Genomic DNA, 24,474 nt, shown 5'->3' on the forward strand with positions numbered 1-24,474 from the left:
TAAATGTTAGGGTAAAACATGCAATTATATGCTATGCTATAGGAGTTAAGTGTGCATTTGCTACTGTGCAGGTGCATTGGACTGCAGTGTACCTGGCAGAGGCTATGAAAAATATAGTATTTCTCATAATGCTAGATAAGATGTATTGATGAAATAATAACAATTAGAGTTGTCCAGAGCAAGCAGAACTCTGCTGTGTTGTGTCTACCTCAGCCTGTTAGTGTTGCAGCCAGGGTGTGGAGCCAAACAGTGGAAATGAGTGTGTGTGAATGGGAAAATTGATTTAGTTGCACCGGTGATTGGAGTAGCAAAATATACTAAATTCTGATGGTAATGAAGCTGTTATTTCTCCTCACTCTTTCTCATTAGCAAAGATCACTATAAAAACATTATGTAAGCAGTTTTTTCATTTTAGACTGCGCATACCACCAATTTCAGCGGTTAAAATGACCAACATATCTTGTGTCTTGTCATAATAGCTGTTGTTAAATAACATCAATTGTGAGTAAGTTGATGGCTGGTTAAAAACAGTGATCTTCTCTGTAGCTGATTCCAGGAGACAAATTCTTCCATTCATACCTTAAAGCAGGGGTGGGGAACCTCCGGCCTCCGGGCCGTATACGGACCGCGAGACCATTTGGTACGGCCCTCGAGGTAATTTATAAACACACTCAAAAAAGAAAAGAATTAAAGAAATCTAGACCGCAAAAGAATTAAACAAGCGAGTGCCTGTTTTTCCTGGCCCAGGTCAGGGTCCTTGAACACAACACGAGCCTAACGTGTCATCACGTAGTATATGTCTCGTCTGACAGGGGTGCAGTTCTGCCGGAGAGCACCATGGATGTATAATAAGAACTGGATACAGCGTGGGAGGCGGGGCCTCATTCATTCCTATGAGAGCTGCTCATTAGCGCATGATGATAAAATGGCCCAACTTTTGAGAGGGTGAAACGTCACAGATTACCCAGCATGCCTGAGAAGTACCCGTATGTGCGCTCATAGCGCATGCGCAACTTTAACCAAAATGCTCGTTCACATCAAGCACGTCAATTTGCGTACACGCTGTCACTACCCGATCCGTCCCCCTGCCCGATCTGTACTGCGCATGTGCGAGATGGTCCGCCATATTGGACAACTCCGGACGGCAACTCAGGAAGGACACTTGACACAGTGGCTTTTGGCAAAGCTGAAAAATAAAACGAGAGAGAGATGAGTTATTGTTATTACAACGTGACTTCACTATTATTTAACAACTCTTTTTATTGTGTTCTTTTATTTGGGGTTAAGTACATTGTCAGAATAAGTGAGAAATGAATTTAACTTCTGTTAGACAGCTATCATACTGAATACATATTTACTGTGAATGTATGCAAAGATGTATGGCATATGTTCACATGGATAGGAAACTAAATACATTTGCACACACATGTCCATATCTTTCTGTTTGGGTGGTCATGCCACAACCGTGCACGTGCATGCGTGAGTCATGGTGAGATATCTGGATTAAGAAGTTGCTTTTTCTTTGCACAGCATGAAAGGAAGGCGAAATGAATGGGCTGTGATTTTAGTATTTTTAAGCAGAGATCAATCATTTATAAGGATGTTGAAAAAATGTAAATGGCTCTTGAGAGGAAAAAGGTTCCCCACCCCTGCTTTAAGCATGCCCTTCATTATTTGGATCAAGTTATTTGTGAATAATGTGCATCAGATGAAGTAGGCTGCAGCTGTTATTTCAATGTGTCAGATACATATTTAATCAGAATGGGATCAGACTGTATCTGCAGACATACAGCATATTAAAAACTTGGTTCAGAATCGGGGCAAAAACTACTTAATTGGGACATGCGTAATAATGATGCAGATGGTTTGTTTTAAAGAGGCACATTTGTATTTGTTGCCTCTACTGGGACATGTCTCCATGCTTTAATGTTCAAAAAGCTCTGTTTTTCTCACACTGCCTGTGCTGCAGCACCTCTTTTCACCCTCTGTCTGAAACCAGAGCCCAGTCTGCTCTGATTTGTCAACCGCTTACATATGTCCTGCCTGTTAGCCTATCACCTATAATGTGTTGGAATGCTTGCCAATAGAAGAGCGAGTGTTACGTCACTATGTTACAGAAGTAAACAAAGGAGTCCAATCGAGGCAGGAGGGGAAGACAAAGACCGAAAGAAAAGAAAAAGGAGACACCAAAGCAGATTGTCAAACTTAATAAGGGTCTTAAGTTATGTGTGCCGTGCAGCAGTTGCTTCCTGGGCAGATCACCTCACTTTCTGGAGTTAAATGACAAAACCCCTGGTAGGTTAGCACAGCTAAGCATGCTGTGGTTCCTGCAGCCTGTCTGACCTTCTGACAGTCAGCATGTCCTGTCACTGCTGGGCGGTCAGGCCTCGGCGCAGGGAAAACACTGAATCATTGCTCTCCTTTCTCTTCTTATCACGTAGTTCTGCTATGCATAAAAACGCCTGTCTTTCTTTGTGACCGTGCAGTCTCGCCTCATTCCCTCTCCTGTAGCCATCCATCTATCTCTCCTGCCCTCATGCGTTCCCTCCATCATCATTTCTGACCCACAAATGACCCTGAGAGACGGCTGTTATTTAAAACATATGCACAGCAGCAGCAGCAGACAGTGGGGTGGCGAGAGGAGGATGGGTGGAGGGGGGAGATGGAGAGGTGGAGATCCACTCGGCTCACAAGTTCTTTTCTCCTGCTGTGCCCATGTATTATGCATGGGACTGCTGTGCATATTTCAAGGGCCTTCTGGACTCGGTGTATATATACACACACACAAGATGGTACTTTCAGCTCGCAGTCAACTGCACTATATGGTGTAGGAGATTGTGTGTGTGTGTGTGTGTGTGAGAGAGGATCATACGCTGTCTGCCAATTGGTGTGGGTGGCTCCCTGGAGCAAGAGGCAAGGGAAAGTGAGCCAGAGAGGTGAGGTAGGCTTACAGAAGAGATGTCAAGGAATGACAAGCAGAGAGAGAAAAGAGAAGTTGTGTGTGTGAGACATGTGGAACAGGAGAGGACACACACACTCACATATGCATACCGACACACACACCATTTTTCTTCTTGGTCAACATCTTAGCCATTTGTAGTATATTAACATTCATGTTAGCCTTGTCTGCATCACTAGACAACTTGAAAATCAGCCCTTGCTCAAAGACAATACATCAATTTAGTCAAATAAAAGAAATATTTATAGAATTGTATTGTTGTTGTAGATTTAGTAAGTCAAATAATTAATGATAGACAAAGGATTCAGTTGATGCTTGATCTTTTGACATTTGCTCAAGGGTTCTTGGCAACAGCAACTATCTGCCATTCCTACAGCTCCAAGTGGAAATGTGCAGTTTGTTCCCATAGACTGTAGGTCTTGCTGTGGTCAGTATCCCTTAAGCATTCACTATATATGCAACCATACATGTTCTCGTCTAGTTGGCGTCTTTTTATTCTTGTTTGCCTTGAACCAAGACAACTGCTTGCAGTTGCAGTGGCTTAGTCATATTAAAAATTGTGTTTTCCGCACTGATGCCGATGCATTCAAGGGTAGCATTTAAGAATGACCATTTTTAACATATCCTAGTAGCTACTGGCGAAAAAGCACTGTTTGTCATAAATACTAAATAAAACAAATACCAAAAGATGTATTGGTATTCTCACTCCCATCAGTGATACCCATGATCTTATGGTTCATTCCTAATATCATTACAAATGCTTTTAAAAGGCTTAGATCTTGCCTTGATGAATATAAAGCCACTATGATATATTCCATTTCATGCGTCAAATTGCAAAAGAGCATGTTATGTCATTGGGCATCACCTCTTTTTTACTGTAAGTCCAAAGGTCAGACCAGCTCTGTAGCTGCTACTTGAGGTTCAGTATCTTTTTCAAAACCACTTCGATACAGCTGGTGACTTGAACCCAGGGCCTCCAGCTGAAGGACAGCCTCTCCATGCCCTGCATCACCCAGAGTGGAGCCAACACATCCCGCTCCCTAATAAGGATCTCTGCCTGGTCTCCATCACAGCAGCCCTCTCTGTGACGGCTTTGCTGACATAATAGTCATTGACTGAGTCACTCCCACTGATGAATGAATCAGACACCATCTGCAGCCTCCTTCTACTACCATCTACTTGCATTCATATGATTTACTTACCAATAAATTATGAAACTTCTAAGATCAAATAAACTCATAGATCAAAGCTGTCGTAGGTGATGTACATCACTAAGCTGGGAGGGGAAGTTGAAATTGAGAAAATGGGGATGTTGACGAGCACACACACGCTCTCACACACACGGAGGACATTTTAGTAAACATGTTGCCATTAAAAGTGTAGCCTGGTGCAGCTTTATGTTGCCATGGCAGCTGATCAATCACATAGTGTGTGTGTGTGTGTGTGTGTGTGTGTGTGTGTGTGTGTGTGTGTGTGTGTGTGTGTGTGTGGGTGTGTGTGTGTGTGTGTGTGTGTGTGTGTGTGTGTGTGTGTGTGTGTGTGTGTGTGTGTGTGTGTGTGTGTGTGTGTGTGTGTGTGTGTGTGTGTGTGTGTGTGTGTGTGTGTGTGTGTGTGTGTGTGTGTGTGTGTGTGTGTGTGTGTGTGTGTTGTGTGTGTGTGTGTGTGTGTGTGTGTGTGGTGTGTGTGTGTGTGTGTGTTGTGTGTGTGTGTGTGTTGTGTGTGTGTGTGTGTGTGTGTGTGTGTGTGTGTGGGTGTGTGTGTGTGTGTGTGTGTGTGTGTGTGTGTGTGTTCCTATGAGCTGGTATGAGTCATGCTGCAGAGCCAGAGTGTGACTGCACCCACTGCCACCACACACTCTGATCATACACACACATGTGCACTGAGTACACACTGACTTCACTCAACCCACAAGAGACCTAAGACTCTGCATGTCCTACTTCTCTCTTTGTATGTATCTCTCTCCTATCATCACTCAGTCTCGGTAGGAGAGCTGCTCTGGTGGTACACACTCTGACATGCACATTCAAAATGTCTTTCTGCTGAATTTTCATGTAGTCTAAAACTTCATATGCTCGGGGGACACTGTAGCAATAGGCTGCTGAGAAGCATCTGGATAAACCTAAAATGTAACTTTGATATGTTCTATATCTTAAAGGGGACCTGTTTTGCTTTTTGGGTATTCCCTTTCTTGTAGTGAATGTCTATAGGTTTGTTTGTAATGGTCTTGAAAGGCTAAAATCCCAGAGTTCCCTCCAGAGGGAATTTCTCTCCCACACACTCCCCCTGCCTGAAACGCCTCAATATAATTAGCTTAAAATGAGAAAATCCAATCTCTAATTCTACACATTTTCTATATCATTTGATAATCCAATTGGCTCTTTTTCAACTATGGAAGCACATTTTTTTATAGCTACACTGTTCTATAAGTTTTCCGCCGGTTTTAAAAATGTTGGTTATTTGGATTTGATACATCTAAGTTTGGGTATGCTGTCCTGGCCCCCCCTCTACTTCTCCCTTTGTCTTCCCAGTGACCTCTGTGGTGTGGTCAGCAGTGGGCTAGTCTCTGGCTCAGCAGCACCCTGAGCTACCCTCATCTGTCTTTCTCATTAGCAATCAGCCCCCCTCCTCTTTCCTCCTTCTCCTTCATCTCTTTCTCCCCCCCCCCCTGCACTATCCACCAGAGACTCTAACCTCTCTTCCCTCCCACAGTGTGATGCCGTCTGGGCCAGGGGCCAGCATATATGTGTGTGTGTGTGTGTGTGTGTGTGAGAGAGAAAGAGGAAGAGGAAGAGAGACACCTTGGCTGGGTCAGACAGACACACCCCCATAATCACCGCAACGACCCAGCTGCTGCATCGCACTTTGATATCATTGCTGTAACCTTTACTTGTCATTATCGTAACCTTTTTACATAGCTGTCATTTCCGCCACCAGTTACACTTGCAAGCCGGGGCCTGGGTAATGCACCGTCAGCTTTTGTAGCGCCGAAGGGCATGTTTAAACCGTAGCGCTAGTTGTTTTCACCTTGCTCTGTTTATGTTGGCAGCAGCTATACGCTCAGGCCTATTGTAAAAGTACAGAGAGTGTTCAGCCTGTTGGTCTGCCAGCATAAAGGATCAATTCAGTTTATCACAACTTGGGTCTTGTTTTTGTACTTCCTGACATCATTTCTATTGGCGACCATAACAATGCTTTTGCAGTGACACTGAGATCTAAAAGGGGCTGATGGTATGGCACTTTTGTTTTACACTGCTGTTTTATTGGCTTGTGGCACACAACAGTATGTCACTTGGGTTCAGGGGCGGACTGGGACAAAAATTCAGCCCTGGAAACTGACCCAGTCCGGCCACATGAAATGTCAAATGTTAGAAATCCGCTGTTTTTTATTTAAAGTTTTACGTCCGATTCGCTCCTTTTTTCCTCTCTGTACACAGCTCCAGTTTGGGCATTGGCCTGTCATCAGATTTAATTTTTAGTTGCTGCTGTAGCAGAAGTTTAGTACAATTATTTTTTGATGAAATACTTCAAATCTCCACCCTCCATAATTGCACTTGCTTCAGTTGCTTGGGCGGTGATGCCCTAGAAAGTATATTATAGTTTGTATTACAGTACAAACTGAAGTTGATGCGATTTTATTGGATTGTGAGGCAAGGGAAGCCAGCCGCCTCTGGATTGGTCTTGGCATGGCCCTGACCAATCACAGGTTGGCAGGGGCATGACGTGAGCCTCAACTGATTGGTCAATCCCTCCTTTTTTTTCACCAAGGGAAGCCAATTTCGGCTAGGCTCCTCTCGCAACAGAGAGTGCAATCTACTGTTTCACCATAACATCTAGAGGGGCGCTGTTTCACTCTTTGTAAAATACTCAATGAGAATGAGGGAGAGACGGGCCAGCAACACAAAGCACAGAATAATTACCGAAACTAAACAAAGTGTTTTTATTTATTTATTACAATCCAAAAAAACAGGGGAAGCCTGGCTTCCATTGGCCTCCAGGAGAAAACGCCACTGAGTTCAAGGGATAATTCTCTTGCTCTTGCCCTGCACTTGTATGTGCCAGTTGAGCTGGTTCTTCCAACAGCTCAACTCTCTGTCCCTCATCATAAACCCAGGAGGCTGGCTGTATATCTGAACTCGCGCCCTCATCATTCTCTTCATCATCTTGCACTTGTTCTAAGCTGCTGATGATAGAGCTTGTAGCAGCGCTGCTGCCAAAAATATCTGTCAATTTGTGACATATATATGCTTCACCTGCGAGTGACTTCACCTTTTTTTCTCTTGCCTTCTCGGCCCCACCTTTTTCTTTTCGTTTTCTTTGATTTTTATCCATGTTTTTTCATTCTCAGTCTGCCGCAGCGTCTAATCCCTTCTCTTCGTGTGGCCGGTCTTTTTTCTTCTTCGTGTGTGATTTTGACAGATAAGAACCACACTGCATTAGCGGCCGCTGTCGCCCCCCGGTCGGCCGTCAGCGCAACTTAAATGATGACGTTAAACAATTGTTTTCTAAAGGGCCGTTCTGTGGTTCTCCAGATTCTACAGATGGCCAGTCCTCCCCTGCTTGGGTTCCACAAGGACACGACCACTGTCCACTACTTTGGTTCGGCCTGAAATATTTCGTAATCAGTATTATTGGTTAGATTACCATGAGGTTCTGTTCACACATTCATGAATACATGAATCCTACTCTTTTCGGTGATCTTCTGAATATTACTGAAGCACTGTGAGCCTAAGAAGTATCTAGACATTACCCAGAGGAGCTTTATGTGAGATCTGTAATGTCCCAATCATTCTGACCAGACATTAAACAGACTTTACCCTACCAGGTTCAGAGTACAAAGTGAGTGTAATAATGTCCATATTAGCGTCAGCAAATAAGACAATACTGTATTATCACACTGGTCCTGTGTGAGGTGTAATTGTTCCTTTTGGTTTAGTTTACCCACACTTGAAAATAAATTATAGGATTTCTTTGTGTCATTATCCTTATTTGGACGATTGGTACCTGTTACTCCTGTATCCAGGTTTTGTGGCTGTTCTGATTAGTTCTTAAAGGTCCCATGTCATGGCCATTTCTACTGATCATAATTCCATTGTTGAGGTCTACTAGAATAGATTTATATTGTGCAATTTTCCAAACTCACATTGGTTTCTCATACAGCATCTCTGTAAAGTATGTGTATTCACCGGTATTCTCTCTCTGTCCTAAACGGCTTGTTCGAGCTCCTGCCCCCCTCTCCCTGTGAGCCCAGTGTGCTCTGATTGGTCAAGCGACGTGCAGCTGCTCGTGAGGAGCTGCTGTGAGGAGCAGACAGGGCTTCCGTGTCGGCGAAACAAATACAGCAAGAACGAGCGAGACTGATCCTGAGCACACACAAACACTCGCAGCCGAAGTAAAAACAATAAGTGTGGCTTGATATTGAGTAAGAAAAAGGTTTATAACGCAGTGAGAATGGGTCTGCGGAGAGCATTTCTCCGCGATCCCAACTTAGCAGTCCGAAAAACGTTTACCCATTTAAACAGTCGTGGTAGATACCTTGTTTGTTTTAAACATCATAAATACACAAACAACAATGAATTCTTACAGGTTGATTGATTGATTGATTGAAAAGTTTATTAACAGCTTGTATATTGGGTACAGTACAGTACAGCTCAAAACATACAATTGTTAAGGGGATGCAGACCAGAGAAAGACTTTCGTCTTGTTTACATCAGGGTCCCCCATTTCCAATTCATCATGTCATTTAAGACATATAAGACATATTTGACATACAGATGGCTTATTTACAATTTACATACAGGTGGTTTTTTTACATACAGATTGCTTGTTTACAATTTTCATTTTAGATTTCGTTCTAATACATCCTAACCGGACATTTAAGACATACCAAGTCCTTTTTTGTGCCAAATCTGGGTTTCACATGATTTGTGGAGCTCCCTCTGGTGTTATGATCATGGTATTCCTTGACCTTTGGGAAGAATTTTGACATGTACATGGGTACCATAGAGGTGTAGTGGATCTTGTAGACCAGGCCCATTGCAAGTAGCTGTACTCTGTCGTCTACTCTAAGCCATCCTAGGTTGTCAAAGTGGGCAGAGGTGAGGTGGGTTCTAGATGAAAGGTCAAGCAGTAGTCTGACTCTGACCAGTTTATTTTGCGAGGTTTGAAGTTTTATTTTTAGCGCCTTGGAGGTGCTATGGTACCATGACGTGCAAGCATAGTCATAGTACCCTTGAATGAGTGCTCCTGCCAGAGTTTTCAGGGTGTTTTTGTTTACCAGAGAGGAGATCCGGTATAGGAATCTAGTTCTTTGATTGACTTTTTTTATTACATTGGATGCCATTTTGTCACAGGAGAGGTTTGCCTCAAGAATAGATCCTAGGTATGTAATTTCCTTCTTACTTGTGACAATAATGTCGCCCACTGCAACTGAGAAGTCGTCGGATTTGCTGAGGTTATGTTTCGAACCGAAGAGAATGGACTCTGTTTTACCCAGGTGTAATGATAATTTATTATCGGCGAGCCAGGTGCAGATTCTGCCGAGCTCGGAGCTGAGGGTTTTTTCAACCTGCAACCTGTTCCTGTCAGAGACCAGCAGGGCTGAGTCGTCCGCGAACAGGAACAAGTTGCAGTCACATGCTGATGACATGTCATTTACATAAATTAGGAACAGTAACGGACCTAATATGCTTCCTTGTGGAACACCACAGCTCACTGGGAGGGGGGGCGACAGAGTACCGTTTACCTCCACCATCTGTTCTCTCCCCTCCAGGTAGGATTGCATCCAGCTCACTGATAGTTTATCAAAACCAATTGCTTTTAGCTTGTCAATCAGAATGGGGTGATTGACAGTGTCGAAAGCCTTTTGTTGTGTACCCGAATCTCCCGCTGGTCCAAACAAAGTAGGAACAGCATCGTTCTTCAGTGCCCTACGCTGTACATATCCGGCATGATTCGCTGAAAGGTTTGTTTCGTGAAAGGCTGGCAGAGGGTGCGGCCATAGCGCTGGGCGTGGCTACTGGGTATCCCTACGTAGCGATACCCAGGAAGTAAACATGAAAACTCTGTGTTAGAGTTTTACTCGCTACAGGGTGTACTTTGAGGGGTTTTGACTCTGCAGGCTGTTTACATGCATAAAAACCTTCATAACACACAAGGGGACGGGTAATAACCGGAAAAGCATGACATGGGACCTTTAACATTTCTACCTTTTTGAATTGTCTGATGTATCCTCCCCATAGTAACATCAGTAGGTTTCCAGACCACAACAATTACTTATGTAATTACAGTATTTACAAGTATATTTACAGCACAATACTACATATCAGTACAAACTGATGGCCAATCAGTGACCTCATGAAGGCGGCGTCAACTTCAGGTCTTGCAATATTGGGAAGCATTGTACTTTGTGAGTCTTTGATGTGAATCAGGCCTGAGACAGAAGTTCTCCTTAACACTTCAGAACCACTCTCAGAGGAAAAGGAAAGTGGAACATTCTGTTATTGTTGACAACCAAACCATCAAAAGTTATCCAGTAGCCCACTAGTCAATCAGTGGTTAATATTACCCAGAGGAGCATCACTTAGAACTTGGAGGCTGTGTTGATTCCATCTTTGGGAGTGTTATGTAGAGTTATCTTACAAGCCATGAGCTAGTACGGTGTCTTCACAATATATAATGCCAGTTTGTGTCTTGGCGTCTCTCGGTGATACCGTTTGAAGAACCCAGAGATTGCCTTTGGGAGACAAAATGGCTGCTATGTGAAGTACATATCAGTACAGTAGGAAACAGGCCGTCCTCCAGCTCGAGGGCATGTTCTGTCCCCTGGTTCAAGAGTCTGTAGTCCAACTAAAGAGGCATCAAAGTAAAGTTAGCCACTGTTGCAAAGACTGGCATGCACTCATGGCATACTACAAATGTATTTTTCCCACACCCTCTGTGTAATCCAAAATGCCGGGTCTTAATTAAAGTAGCACGGGTGTTAACCAAAGCTGGAGTGAGGAAGCCTTTTTAAGTCTGTTTAGCCTGGAGGCTTCGGGTCTTTGAGAGAGAACAAGTGGGCGTTCGTTTGTTCATCAAGCTTTGTTATGCAGGTTTTTTTCTTTCACTCGCCAAAGGAAAGGCGCGCTGAACTTATGATCGTCAACACATTTTAGAAGCCTCACCCCTTTTAAACTTGCGACGAGACTAATTATGAATAAGCGTTTGTGTGTGTGTTAACAAGAGATAGAGGATGGTGTGTGTGCACATTTGTCCGAATGGGTGTGCGTATATAGTGTGTGAAGCATCGTGTTACTTCTGAAGTTAAGTTCTGAAGATATTTCTCAATACCAATCAATAAGTGGTTTTCTGTAAATGTTATTTATGCATGTGCTCACTTTACATTTTGGTGAATATCCTTACTTGTCATCTGTCAATATCTTACTCAAAGTGTAAGCACTTACCTTTCCCATCTTGAGTACCACATTGTCACTCTGGAGGGTCATATCTGACATTTACCCTCTATTCTCTCCTATCTTCCTTCTTTTGTTTGCCGTCTTTGTTTTGTTTGGAACAAAGGCAGGTATATTTTCTACCGTCCACAAAAACAAGCAGCCACAAACAAGAAAATGGCCCTTTCCCGCTATCGTGCTAGAGCCACGCCTACCCATACCCAACACACACTTCTTTCACCAAGCCTTTAAATTGAATTCCTTATTTGATATCACTGGCAATAAATCACTATGGTAATGCCTCCTCATTTGATTTGGGGGGGATCTGATTATGCCTTATTGCAGAGTCATTTGAGCTGAGCTAAATTATTAATCACCATCAGCCTATTGTTTTTCTATATTGATAGTGTTAGTGTTATGTGTTAATTGAAATCATTCAAACCTGGGGAGTGACAGCGTGGTTTGTATGCATGATGGCCTTCTTGACAGCCTTTCATAAAGCACTCCGTCGTCTCTTCAATGACAAATCGTTTTTTAGCCATGCTGTAGGTATAGTTATGCTGAGCGGGTCGGTCCACCAGCTTGGTTTGGACTGAAATGTCTAAACAATTAATGGATGAATTGGCATGAAGTTTGGGACAGATATCTATGCTCACTAGATGATGAAGCCTAATGTCTTTAGTGATCACATTTGCTTCTAACACCGTTAAAAACAGTTGTCCACCATATGCAAGATTGCACAGACATAAATGGCTCTAAATGGTGTTCCGCTGACCTCCTCTTGTATTGTCATTGGGTATACCACATTTATGTCTACCTCAGGGTGAATTAATGTTCATCTCTGGTGACATCAGCAGTTACAACTTTTTACCAAACACATTACTTGCTAAATATCAGCATGTTAGCGGTGTCATTGTAATGTCACATGTTGGAATGCTAATGGAAGTTACATTTCACTCTTAACCAGAGACATTAGGTTTTAAGTCTTTCATCAAGAGAAATGGTGCATGTATTCTCTATAGGCATCACCCTAACATCACGTGCTGAGCGAATCGGTGCTAGACATTGCTTATTTTGAGGGAGGAGATTGAAACGCATTGGTCCCGATTGGCCCTTCTAAAAAGAAGGACAAGCAAAGTGTGGCTCAGTTTGGGAATGCCCTGTTGTAGAAACTCATGTGATAACGGCACAATGGCTAAAGCATGCTACGCCAGGTCTATGGAAGAACGCTATTTGACGAAATTTCCACTAATTAAAAAAAATATCCGATACATCTGATTATTCTTATGATTAACATGTTGAACACAGCTCACTTTCTAAATGTTCTGGCACTTTGTTCATCAGGGGGTCAGAGCTCAGGTTCAACTATAAGAGATGACCGAGAAGCAGAGACATCCGTCATTATCTGTCTCAAGGTTGCTCACGATCACATACCATCTTTAATGGAGACTGACCCTGTGGCCCTCTGGTAACGGCAGATCGCCTCTCAAAACACAGAGACCGCCCGCTGTCTACTCTAATTACAGCTCCTGTATTTCTGTATGCCTGTAATGCTAGGTTAAGATCGGTATGGTTCAAGACCTAAAATTATAGGCTGGTGTAAGATAATATCAGACCATAAAGCTATGCGTAGCGGCATGCTGCATCGTTAGGCATAAGGCCTGAGCTAAAGTTCACTTTTCCAACTTTCTGGTGTTTTTTTCCCTTTGGCCCCTTGTGGTGCCTCTCTGCAGTTCCCTTGGCCCTCAGCTCTCGTCTACTCATCCTCTGCTCTCCACTCTGCCACCCACTGCTCTCTTTTTCTCCATCCAACTCTTTTCGGCCAGAGTTTCTGCTTCTTTTTTTCTTCTTCCTTTTTTCTTCTTCCTTCCACTATGTCCAACTTTGACTTATGGGCTTTTTCGCTACATGTTGGCCAGATTTTGTATCCATCCATATCCTGCCTGTCTGCCGTTTGAAACTCCTTATCCGTTTGTGTCCTATCTCAACAGTTCTCACTTTGCCTCTTCGCGTCCAATCCAAATCTCACACAGATATTCAGATGAACAGCTAGCACACCATTCTTCTTGTGTGTGTGTGTGTGTGTGTGTGTGTGTGTGTGTGTGTGTGTGTGTGTGTGTGTGTGTGTGTGTGTGTGTGTGTGTGTGTGTGTGTGTGTGTGTGTGTGTGTGTGTGTGGTGTGTGTGTGTGTGTGTGTGTGTGTGTGTGTGTGTGTGTGGTGTGTGTGTGTGTGTGTGTGTGTGTGTGTGTGTGTGTGTGTGTGTGTGTGTGTGTGTGTGTGTGTGTGTGTGTGTATCCATCCCGGCTGCCTCCTCGTTTTCAGCTTCATTTCCCTCCCTAATGAAGATTCAGAGGCAGCGCTGCTACTGGCAGAGGGGAGGAATGAGGAAGGAGCTATAGGGGAGGAAGCCATGACAGCAGGAAGAAAAGAAGGCATAAATGAGGGTCAGAGGGAGAGGAGGAAGATGGAAGGGAGGAAAAGTAGGCAGAATTCTGAAGCAGAGAGAAGCAGGCAAGAAAAAAAAGGAGGAAGGGAAGGAGGGAAGATGAATGGGGGAGAGAGGACAGCTACAAGAGGAAAAGGGCTGATGAGTTTTGTGATAAAGAAGACTAGAGAGGAAGTAGCTCTCTCTCTTCCTCTCTTCCTCTCTCCCCTAATTAGCTCCCTGGCTGTGATGAATGGCGCAGCACTTAGGACCCAATCGGCAAGCCGACCTTGTCATGTGTGTTGATGGGGTGGGGTGACTCTACCTCCCCACCTCTGTCCCCCCCTTACCTATTGTACCACCTCCTGTGGAAGCAGATGCTGCTAATATCGAGGTGTGTGTGTGTGTGTGTGTGTGTGTGTGTGTGTGGTGTGTGTGGGGTGTGTGTGTGTGTGTGTGTGTGTGTGTGTGTGTGTGTGTGTGTGTGTGTGTGTGTGTGTGTGTGTGTGTGTGTGTGTGTGTGTGGTGTGTGTGTGTGTGTGTGTGTGTGTGTGTGTGTGTGTGTGTGTGTGTGTGTGTGTGTGTGTGTGTGTGTGTGTGGTGTGTGTGTGTGTGTGTGTGGTGTGTGTGTGTGTGTGTGTGTGTGTGTGTGTGTGTGTGTGTGTGTGTGTGTGTGTGTGTGTGTGTGTGTGTGTGTGTGTGTGTGTGTGTGTGTGTGTGTGTTGTCCTCCCGTCTCGATGGCTGGCAGTTCCACACATAGGTGGAAACACTCTCTTCCAACAGCTTCATTTCATACGTAGGGACTTTTGTTTGGCAGTAATAGCTGTCACATTGTTAGATCACATATAATAATTAGTAAGATGATGAAACATCCCTTTATTTTCGTATCTAAATTATCCGCTGTAAACTTGCATTTTTTTTTTTTTTTTTTTACATTGTCTTTTAGGATTTCCTGCTTTTTCCTAATTGCATAACTCTTCCACTGAGAATTCCCTCTGTTCAAATATGTTCCATGTTGTAGTTTTCCCATCTGGGATTTGACATAAAAAAGCTCTGATTCAAATATGAAGTATAAATAAAGATCAAGTATCTGTCAATTTAGTTGATATGCGTAATTATGAATACTACATTTTACCCAGGTGTGATAAACAAGAATTATCCTTTGCTTACAAGTTGTTGAAACATTCGTCCTTCTGTGAAAAAATGTGTCCGATTGATGCATTTGAATTCTTGAAACAAGCTGTTCTTTTTCCCTGAGTGATACCTTGTTAGTTAGAGATGCGTCCTACTGAGTGTGTTTGTGATTATGATAGCTGGAACCCCGTGGATATAGCCGCAGGTCTTCCTCTGTGCTTCCATCCGTCAGTCATGGTGTGTGTCTCAGATCCAGTGTGTCTCTTCTCCCCCTGCAGAGCAGCAAGAACTGGCGGGCCGCGGTAGATCTGACGGGCCGGCTGCTGACAGCTCATGGTCAGGGGTACGGGAAGGCCGGCCAGCAGAGCTCCCACACCACCGACTCACTGCAGGTAAGACGCCAGCCGCTGTCTCCTCATCAATCCCTCCATTCAGCTGTCCGTCTCTCAGAGCGTTGGTGGGTGGAAGACAGTGACGCCAAGGCACATCCTGTTCTACTTATTAATGTAATAATTCCCCAAAAGCACTTGAAATGAAATAGAATTTGCAATAATAATAATAATAAATTATTAAAATAAAATGTATATAGCACTTTTCATACAACACATGCAGCTCAAAGTGCTTTGAGGGATTGCTAATAAACAGCTCATCTAAAAAGATGTCTTTAGCTGGTGTTTAAAAATGAAATGTTCTCACTGATAAAGTATTTCACTAATGATTGAATACCCTCTTATCTTGTTATGAGAGTTCATTCCTTTGTTTTGTTTCCAAACTGATGATATCAATTAGATTTAAAGGTGGGGTAGGTAAGTTTGAGAAACCGGCTCGAGATACACTTTTTGTTATATTACATGGAATGCTCTTAACATCCCGATAGCAATGAATATCTTAAGTGCTTTGACTTATGAAATGAATGAAATAAAAAAAATGTCATCTGTGGAAGCCGTAATACTGTAAAAAGTAGGACAGACAGGGCGGCAATCCAATCCGTTTAGCCGGGCCGGCTAAACGGATTGGATTGCCGCCCTGTCTGTCAGCCTTCCATCTCGTGCATGCACAAATGTATCTCGTGCCCTCATTGGGCGTGCCGTCATTGGGCGTGCATTGCAGCAGTACTTCAATGACTCGCCAGCAACAGGCGGCCACTTTCACCATGGCAGAGTTAGGTTCAACATCATCTACTGGTGGCAAAAGAAATAATGTAACAGAGCAAATTAGGAACAAAAACAAAGTGGAAACTAGGAGAATTCAAACCAGAGTCAATATCGGGGTTGCTTTTCCACGATGGCGACTACTGATGGAACACACCTATGGGGGTTATTCCCTATCTTTATTCAAGAGCGTGGTATTTAAATTTGAGAGCATACTTTATGTATTTATTTCCCTCAAACCCTGTCCTCGCACTCAAATAGTGCCTGCTTGCACTTAGATTTGCTCTGCTTCTGCTCAAACTGTACGCTTACACTCAGATATATTGCTGCTTACAGATTTTTTCTGCTCTCAGATTTATTCTGTGCGCGCTCGAAACTTTTGTGCAACAATCCTGTCAAAATCCCTCAACCAATAGGAGGCCAGTAGTGGAGTGCACCAGCTGGGCGTAAAAAAGTAGGGCTTAACTCTAACGTCGGGCTTAGCTACGTCCGACGTAGTGATTCGAATTTACACCGAGTGCACCAAGCCTGACTAGTCTCGGGCGTAGCTGCGCCTGGTCTTAAGATGCGCGTCCACGTGAATACACGCGAAACAGTAATTGTTGCCAAGCAACGCCATTTTACAGACTCAGAGGACCACAGAGAAGAGGGAATTCCCACACCCACAGCGTCAGCGATGACTCAAGGGGAATCCCAAATGGCCACACCCCGAAAGAGAAAGAGGGATTTGTCAGAGCTACAGCGGGAACTGACGGAGAAAGAAATCGTTCGTGTGGAGGTGGAGACCGTCAAATTGAGAGCGGAACACGAAAAAATTGAGCTGGAGAAGGAGAAATTGAAACTCTTCTTAATGCCCTTTCATTGTTAAACATGTAAAGAAGACGCCCTGCCATCGTTAATATCCTTCTTGCCTGTTTTACGTTTTTATGGATGGATACTAGTCTGTCTTTCCGATTTACGCCTGCTCCATACTAGGCGTAAAAGTTACACCCGGGCGCAACGCATACAGGGCTTAAGTCTAAGTGGTGCACTAGTCATAACTTTAGTTTGGTCTTAACCTTCGGTTCTACGTCGGACGTAGAGTTACGCCCAGCTGGTGCACTCCACTCCAGGTGTCCTTGCAGGTGCGTTCGCTTTACTTATTACAGCGTCCCGTAAGGGCGGTTACTCTTTGGTTTGTCTTTGGTGCAATGACAGGGTTTGAGTGAAGGAAATCAATAAAGTATGCTCTCAAATTTAAAGTTGAAATCTGACGCCGTGGTCGCTCTTTTTCTCTTGGACATGTAATTATCTGTTTGTATGGTTTACAAAAACCCCTGAACTATATAGCCAACCTAAGTCATGTGCGCGTTCATGTGTGTTGGAGGAGGTGCTCTGTAAGGAAGTCTGAAGGAAGGGGCGGATTCTTTTCGGCTGTGTACTTTCAAATTTTAGTGCACTCGAGCCGGTTTCTGAAACTTACCTACCCCACCTTTAAGGAGGGCTATGATGAATTTAGTTTTTGTGTCGCTAGTTTTTTTGTGTTGTCCCTTTTCGTCAGTGTGTTGCTGTTGGCACATTTTTGAAAGCCCTTGTTCTTGGAGCTCTATGCAGAAGATGGATGGTTGCATGCGCTCATTAAGAAGGCCACCGCTGTGGAAGGCTATGTGCACGAGACTTTCAGTTAATCGACCGTGTTGTTGCCTCGTGCTCTGGGCTCGCAATTAACGATGTCCCGATGTCCCGGGGACCATAAAAATTCCTACTGGGACACAAATCTATTTTGTCTGGGACTATTTCGGGACAGTGAAAAAAAAATTAAAATTAAACTTCAAAATGGGTGCTATTTGCAAAGTCATTGGGCTGTCAAAACATAGAATGCATTCTACGTCATCCACTCTGCTGCTGACTGCTGCTAGACTCGCGCCAATGCAACGGTCACGACAGTTAAAAAAAGAAGAAAGAAATGCTGAGGTGGTTGAATAAACAGCCCCCTGATGCAAGTCCCAATTCTGCCGAATCCCGAAACGAAAACATCCCAAGTCCTGGTCATGATGCATCGTCTTCCACTGTGGTAAGTTAGTTGTCTTAAGTGTCAATGTTAGCTAGCGCTAACTAACGCTAGCAACTGAAGTGTCCCTTACAATGCATACAAACGTCCTAAAATGCGGTGTCATGTTCTTTTGAAGTTTGTGAAAATGATGTGAAATACAGTTGATCAGAATAAGAGGTGTAGCCGATCATTTTTGTATTTTCTTTGTCAGCCAGTCAGTGACCAGGCTAGAATCTTTAGCTGCAAAAACGTAAGGCATTTAGCTAATCATTTAGCTTTTCATCTTTTTTTAGTGTTTTTGGGTCAAGAACGTCAGTCAGATTGGGTGACGATTAGAAAAGGGGTCGCAAGGTAATTTTAGTTTGTCAATCACAGGGCTCGACATTAACAACTGCCCGATGGCCCGGGGCCATCTAGTATTTAGCTCGGGCAATGAAGCCTCACCTGCTGGTTGCCCGATCTGGCAATCTATTATGCCAGTATCATGCAGCTTGCGGATCCAGTAATGAGTGACCCGACAGTAAAACTAAACATATCTATAACTAGTTTAGGTAGTTTGAGAGGTAATTAAAATAGCTACCGGGTGAGGCCGCAAAGTATAGCGCAGCATTATGCATTTGTTTACATGCCCACCGGAACCCAGAGGCATTACCAACAGATTAACGCACAATCAACCCATCCAGGACATCTCTTTCTCCACATTAAGTGTTAGACATTAGAATTGACTATTATTGTATGTCACATACTCTTCTTGTCTGTCACATACTCTTCTTGTCTGTCACATAAGTGGCGCAACTGAAGCGGTATTGCACTAAAGGGAAATTATTTTGACCGAAGAGATTTAGATTTGCAGGCTAACGGGAACTCTGAAGTCGCCATTTTGTGTGCTTCGCGGATGCGCTCGGCTCCTCTCGACTGCTGCTCGGGTCTGCTCGGTCAGCTTCCGGATAAGGAGGCATTCGTTCGACCAACTTACAGTAGATAACATTACAAACATTTTTAACAGGGGCCATAATAGTGTAAATAACGTTTGTTTTGGCAGTTATAACTGAATGTAATGTTTTCTACTTTTTTACATCTGGGAAGGCATTTGCCTTCATCAGATGGAACGTGTCGAGTGAATGAGTGAGAGCAAGATGATTGACATTCATGAATGAAAATAGAAGATCAATTTATATTCCTATAGTACTACTGACTTGTGTGGATAACTTGTAATTAGAACTGAAAACAGATACATTTATTAAACTGTATTATGGAACTTCTGTTTTTTTATTATCATTCATACCACTTTTATTGCCAGATAGAGGGTTCCGATCATAAAACACAGAGACCATACAGCCATACCATATTGAATTGAAAAATACAAATCAGAATTCTTCAATGTTGACATGACAATGATAAATTAGTCTGGATATTGAGAAACAATCGAAAAACATGTCTTAAAACAACTCTCTTCCCTTCTACTTTAGGAGAGGCAACAGATCAGACTAATATTCATATGTTTAAAAGAATAAGTATTTTAAACTTACATGGTGGACCAGAGTCTATGGTGTGATGATTAAGTGACAAAAAAGTATCAAATTATATGTATTCTGCATAATTGGGGGGGCGACGATACAAATTTAAATTTGGGACACTGCTGGTTATATCCGGGACAATACAAAGTAGAATTCGGGACAGTTGTGGGACACTGAGGAAAAAAGTTAATTTCGAGCCCTGCTCGTGCTGCATATTACTGCTTGTTTGCGTTCCTAAACATCCTGGCACCATTTTTAAACCCTGGGTTTTAAATGTGTGGTCCATCTTTTTTTTTTAATGTATTTTATTATTGTTACTAATAGCAATATGCAAAAATGAAGACTATTGGGCATTGCTGTTAACCTTGTACCACCCACTGTTCTTCCCACAGGACATTTACACTGTGCTGAACGTTCACAGACTGCACGATACAAAGTTACATAAACATGCACAAAGTTACTTTAGACACTTGTATACAGATGCATGGCAGAGGATACAACCGAAACCAGAAACGTTTTTTATATCTACCTTCAAAGCCATTGCAATAAACAGACAAATCATTGAAATGTAATCTTTAAATCCATCACAAAGGTCTAAAATGATCAAATCATTTTCATTAAGGTGTACAAACCCTGTAAAGGGAGTGGATGTTTGAGAGTCAAAGTATCATCCTTCTGAACCCATGTTGAATTATTATTTTTTAAAGCGTGAATGCAGATCGCACTATTTAAAGAGGACATATTATGCTCATTGTCACGATTATATTTGTATGTTGTGCTTCTACTGTGACATGTTTACATGCTTTAACCTCTTAAGCCCTGAGCCTGTTTTTCAGGTTTCAGGCTCGAAAATGCCACTAACACAACAAAGACTATATCTTCACTTCTAAAAGGGGTAAATTAATCATCTTTTCTCTCAAAGCAAGGTTACATCTGTGAGTTGGATGTAGAAGTGTCAGAATCAATATAGATATTTTTATTTTAAAGTAAATTCAGATGGAACATAGTAAAAACATGTAAATTCTAATGTCCGCCTAAAAAAAAAAACATTACTTATAGTGAAAACCACCCTTGAATGATGGGCTAGTAGACTAAAAGCTTTAGGAATCCAAACTATAACATATAATAAGTACCCTGTATCAAGATTGATGCAAAACAAGTGAAATTTGACCTTTTTAGAGAGGTTTAGAACAATAAAGTCCAAGCGGACCTCTGGGTAATTTGGGAACCATCAGTTCCATTTGAACTTTTTCACTGTAAAAATCATTTTATTACTTTGAATTATCACTATAGGTATTCATTCCATCCAAATACAACTGTTGTGAAAAAATAAATAAAACATAGGCCTACTCTGTTACCCTCTTAGGCCCCACGGACCCGAAATCGCGTCATTTGCAGGAAACAACGTCTAAGGAACCTTAATATTTAATAAACTATGAATATTTTATATCTATATAACGGGTAAAAAACTAATTTAACTGATATTTTTCATTAATTTTTTCAAAAAAAACACACAATGCTAACAGTGAGCCTCTGAATTAGCCCCGAGCGAAAAATGCTAACCTATTACTGCACCGAAAATCACTCCTAGCTCCCTTATTACTTATCCTAGCTGCACATCCAACATATCGTTTATGATCGTAAAGACAAATAATCTAACGGTGCCCACCTCAACACTGAAAGATACAAACTCGCGAGGTTATCAACAAAAACGTACATCAAAACAAGTGCTAAGTACTAAGTACTAACATGCGCTAGGCTAAAAATGACTTACCTTCCTCGTTGTCTGGTCTAAACTGGTCTTCAATGGCATTAAAACGATAAAAACGATGATGTAGTTAATCCATAGATTAATATCCAATGGTGCTGTGTCCCCTTTGAAATGTTCTGATAATCTATAAGCAATAAAACTGCAATTCCGTTATCTGCTGTCCGCTCTGTGCTCTGTGCGCTCTGGGTCCTGCTGCATTTCCTGCTTCGTTACGTTGTAAACAATAAATGAAGTCGGCTGCGTAATGTTGTTACGCTGACTGGCATTCTTTATACTTTATGCAGGACCATATCTCTAGAACCCATTGGTCGATTCGTGTGATTTACACCTTTTTCTTAACCATTACATCCAATAGAATCGATGGGCAGTTCCCAAATCTACGTAAACATTACCATAGCGGACATAATAGAGAAGCAAACGAAGCATATCTGAAAGTGCAAGCCTGGACGGCAAAACTTTATACCCAGTATATTGCCATAAATATGATGATGGATTTTCAGTAAAAATTTCTACGTGACACAAAGACATTGGATTAACCTTGAGCGGTGTTTTTATTCCGTTGAACACAACTTTTGATCACAAATCAAAAAAGGTAAGACGTAATTATTGTAATATTTTTGAAACCGGATGTTGTTTACTTTCTCTTTTCTGGCTGATAGCTCCAGGAATTCGAGGTCGTACAGTGATGACATTACATGTGTGGAATCTGTGGAGTCTCAGCTTTAAATCGTATAACTTGTTTGTGCAGTTAAGATAGTAATAAGGGCATTTCTACCGTGAGTTCGTTAGCATTAGTTAGCATTTTTTCGCTCAATGCTAATTCAAAGGCTTGGTATTACTCTTGTGTTTTTTTTAGCTAAAAATTGTTCTTATTGTCAGTTAGCGGAGTTTCTTACCTTTTAAAAGGGTATGAAACATTAATAGTTTCATAAATGTTAAGAAGCCCTGAGACATAGTCTCGAAAAAAAACTGTGGGAGGGGTCCACTGGGGGGACCTTCGGGCTTAAGAAGTTAAAGGTCACATATAATGTAAAATCCCCTTTTTCATGTCTTTTATACATAAATCTGTGTTAAGAGATTCGGAAACCCTTTAGCATTTAAAGCTTCAGACACTTTTGAAACAGGGCTGAAACAGAGGGGTTAACGGCATGCTATAATGCATGATTTAATGTTCACAAAGTGCATTATTGTACTATATATTTTACTCTGATTGGTTAGCTGGCTGGCTCAGGTCAACCTGGATATGTTTCGAAAAATGTCCGGCCCCTTAGCCTAGCGCGGGGGGGGGGGGGGCACTATGTGGGAGACAAACCTTGGGATTTTAGCCTATGCAGACTATTTACATGCACATTAACCTATATAACACACTACAGGAAAGGGATTATAGGGTGTACAATCCCTGGGGGCTCCAATGCTGCTCAGGAGCTTCTGGATCCTTCCTTCATGGTGTCTGGCTCGGAAGTAGTCCATCCCCAACTGCATCACATCAGGACACAGCTTCATGGGCCTGGGCTTCTGTCCAGGTGCATATGGCTGGGTGCTCTCCGAGGCTCAAGACCATTTTCACAACATGAACCTGGAACAGCCTGCACCCTCCTCCAGATGTGTAGAAGTTTATTAATGTAATTCACATGTGAAATAGCCTCGGTCATTATTCTTGAATAACCCAATGTAAGCGTCCTTATCCAGGTAAAAGAAAATGAATGCTGGATCTTATATCATCAGATTTTCTTGTCTTAATTATCAGTATTTCCCTTGAAAAAAACCCCATCAAAATATATTGGTTTGGTTCTAAAAGAAAACATTGCATCAGGATTGCAACCCCATCATATAATTGTAATAATGTAAGAAACACAGATGATTTAATTAATACTGCAACAATGTAAAACCCAGTAATGTAATGACTTTATTAAAAACGTTATGAGGGTTAAATGAAAGTCAAGACATTGTATTAAATGATTGAGCATGTTAATCATAATTGGATTTTGACCAAATTAACTGGAAAATATGAACAATTTAAGGAAGAATTTAGGAAATTTGATTCGAAAGACGTATGCGTCCTTTCTACTGCATGCTACAGGTGCAGTGCACTACTCTACTCACGCTTGGGAATAGGTACATTTCCAGATTTCATTTTCTAATTCATATAGTACCCTGTACTGCCATGACACTTTCAATCATGCAGAGCTTTCTCCTCGGGTTCTTTTATCTTTAACCAATAAGAGGATGTTCTTCATTTCTTAAATTGACCAAAGCTGACTTTTTTCTATTTTCAATCATCTAAGAGCAACATAGTGTTGAGGAGGAAAACGCAACTTCTCAAATCATGACGGAGTGCAGCCAAAAGCGGGTTTTTCTTTGATTCAGATACTCATACAGGTCAACAATACACAATCCTGCCTCTCTGTGTTCAGATCTACCTTTATAGACTTCACTTTAGCTTATATTCCTGTCCTAGTTCTTAATATTGTGTCTTATGATATCAGGGTCACAGTGATATGTTCCTGCTATAGTCATACATATTATTTCTGTTGGGCAATGTGTAACGTAACCCATATACCTTCAACAGTACAGGATGCTAATATCATTCTTCTACATATTGGCGAACTAGCTGGGAGGGAATTCAATTGTACTTTAAATATTTGATTAATGTCTTATTCACTTAACAGAGGGGTGTGTGTTTGTGTATTCCAGCTGTGGTTTGTGCGGCTCTCCCTCCTGACCAAGCTGAACCTCTTCCAAAACGCTGAGCTGGAGATTGAGCCCTTCGGCAACCTGGACCAACCAGACCTCTTCTATGAGTACTACCCCACTGTTTACCCTGGGAGGAGAGGTACATACACACACACACAGCTTGTATAAAACCAAACCCAGCCTCTGTTCTTTGGGATAATAATTCTTGGTCTTTAATGTAGGAGAAGAACTCTAGGTGTTAATCACAGGAACTTTTATCCACAAACGTAACATTGTAAAAGAATGCATCGTTTCCATCTCTTTTCATATTTCCTCCTTCCAAAAGCCGCTGTTTGAATTCTGTGTGAAAGCTGACTCAAG

The 24,474-nt window shown here is 42.3% G+C and overlaps 1 protein-coding gene across 2 annotated transcripts in view; it reads left to right on the forward strand.

Moving 5' to 3' along the window:
• Positions 1-24,474, forward strand: part of trappc12 (trafficking protein particle complex 12) — a 42,068-nt gene that overhangs the window by 3,913 nt on the left and 13,681 nt on the right. For both annotated transcript variants that reach the window (XM_034222479.1, XM_034222480.1), the window contains exons 4-5: positions 15,228-15,341; positions 24,115-24,253. In XM_034222479.1, coding sequence (XP_034078370.1) covers positions 15,228-15,341; positions 24,115-24,253 — 253 coding nt within the window. The remainder of the gene's footprint in view (positions 1-15,227; positions 15,342-24,114; positions 24,254-24,474) is intronic.

This window comes from Gymnodraco acuticeps, unplaced genomic scaffold (assembly GCF_902827175.1).
Source record: "Gymnodraco acuticeps unplaced genomic scaffold, fGymAcu1.1, whole genome shotgun sequence".
In the NCBI taxonomy this organism is placed as follows: Eukaryota; Metazoa; Chordata; class Actinopteri; order Perciformes; family Bathydraconidae; genus Gymnodraco; species Gymnodraco acuticeps.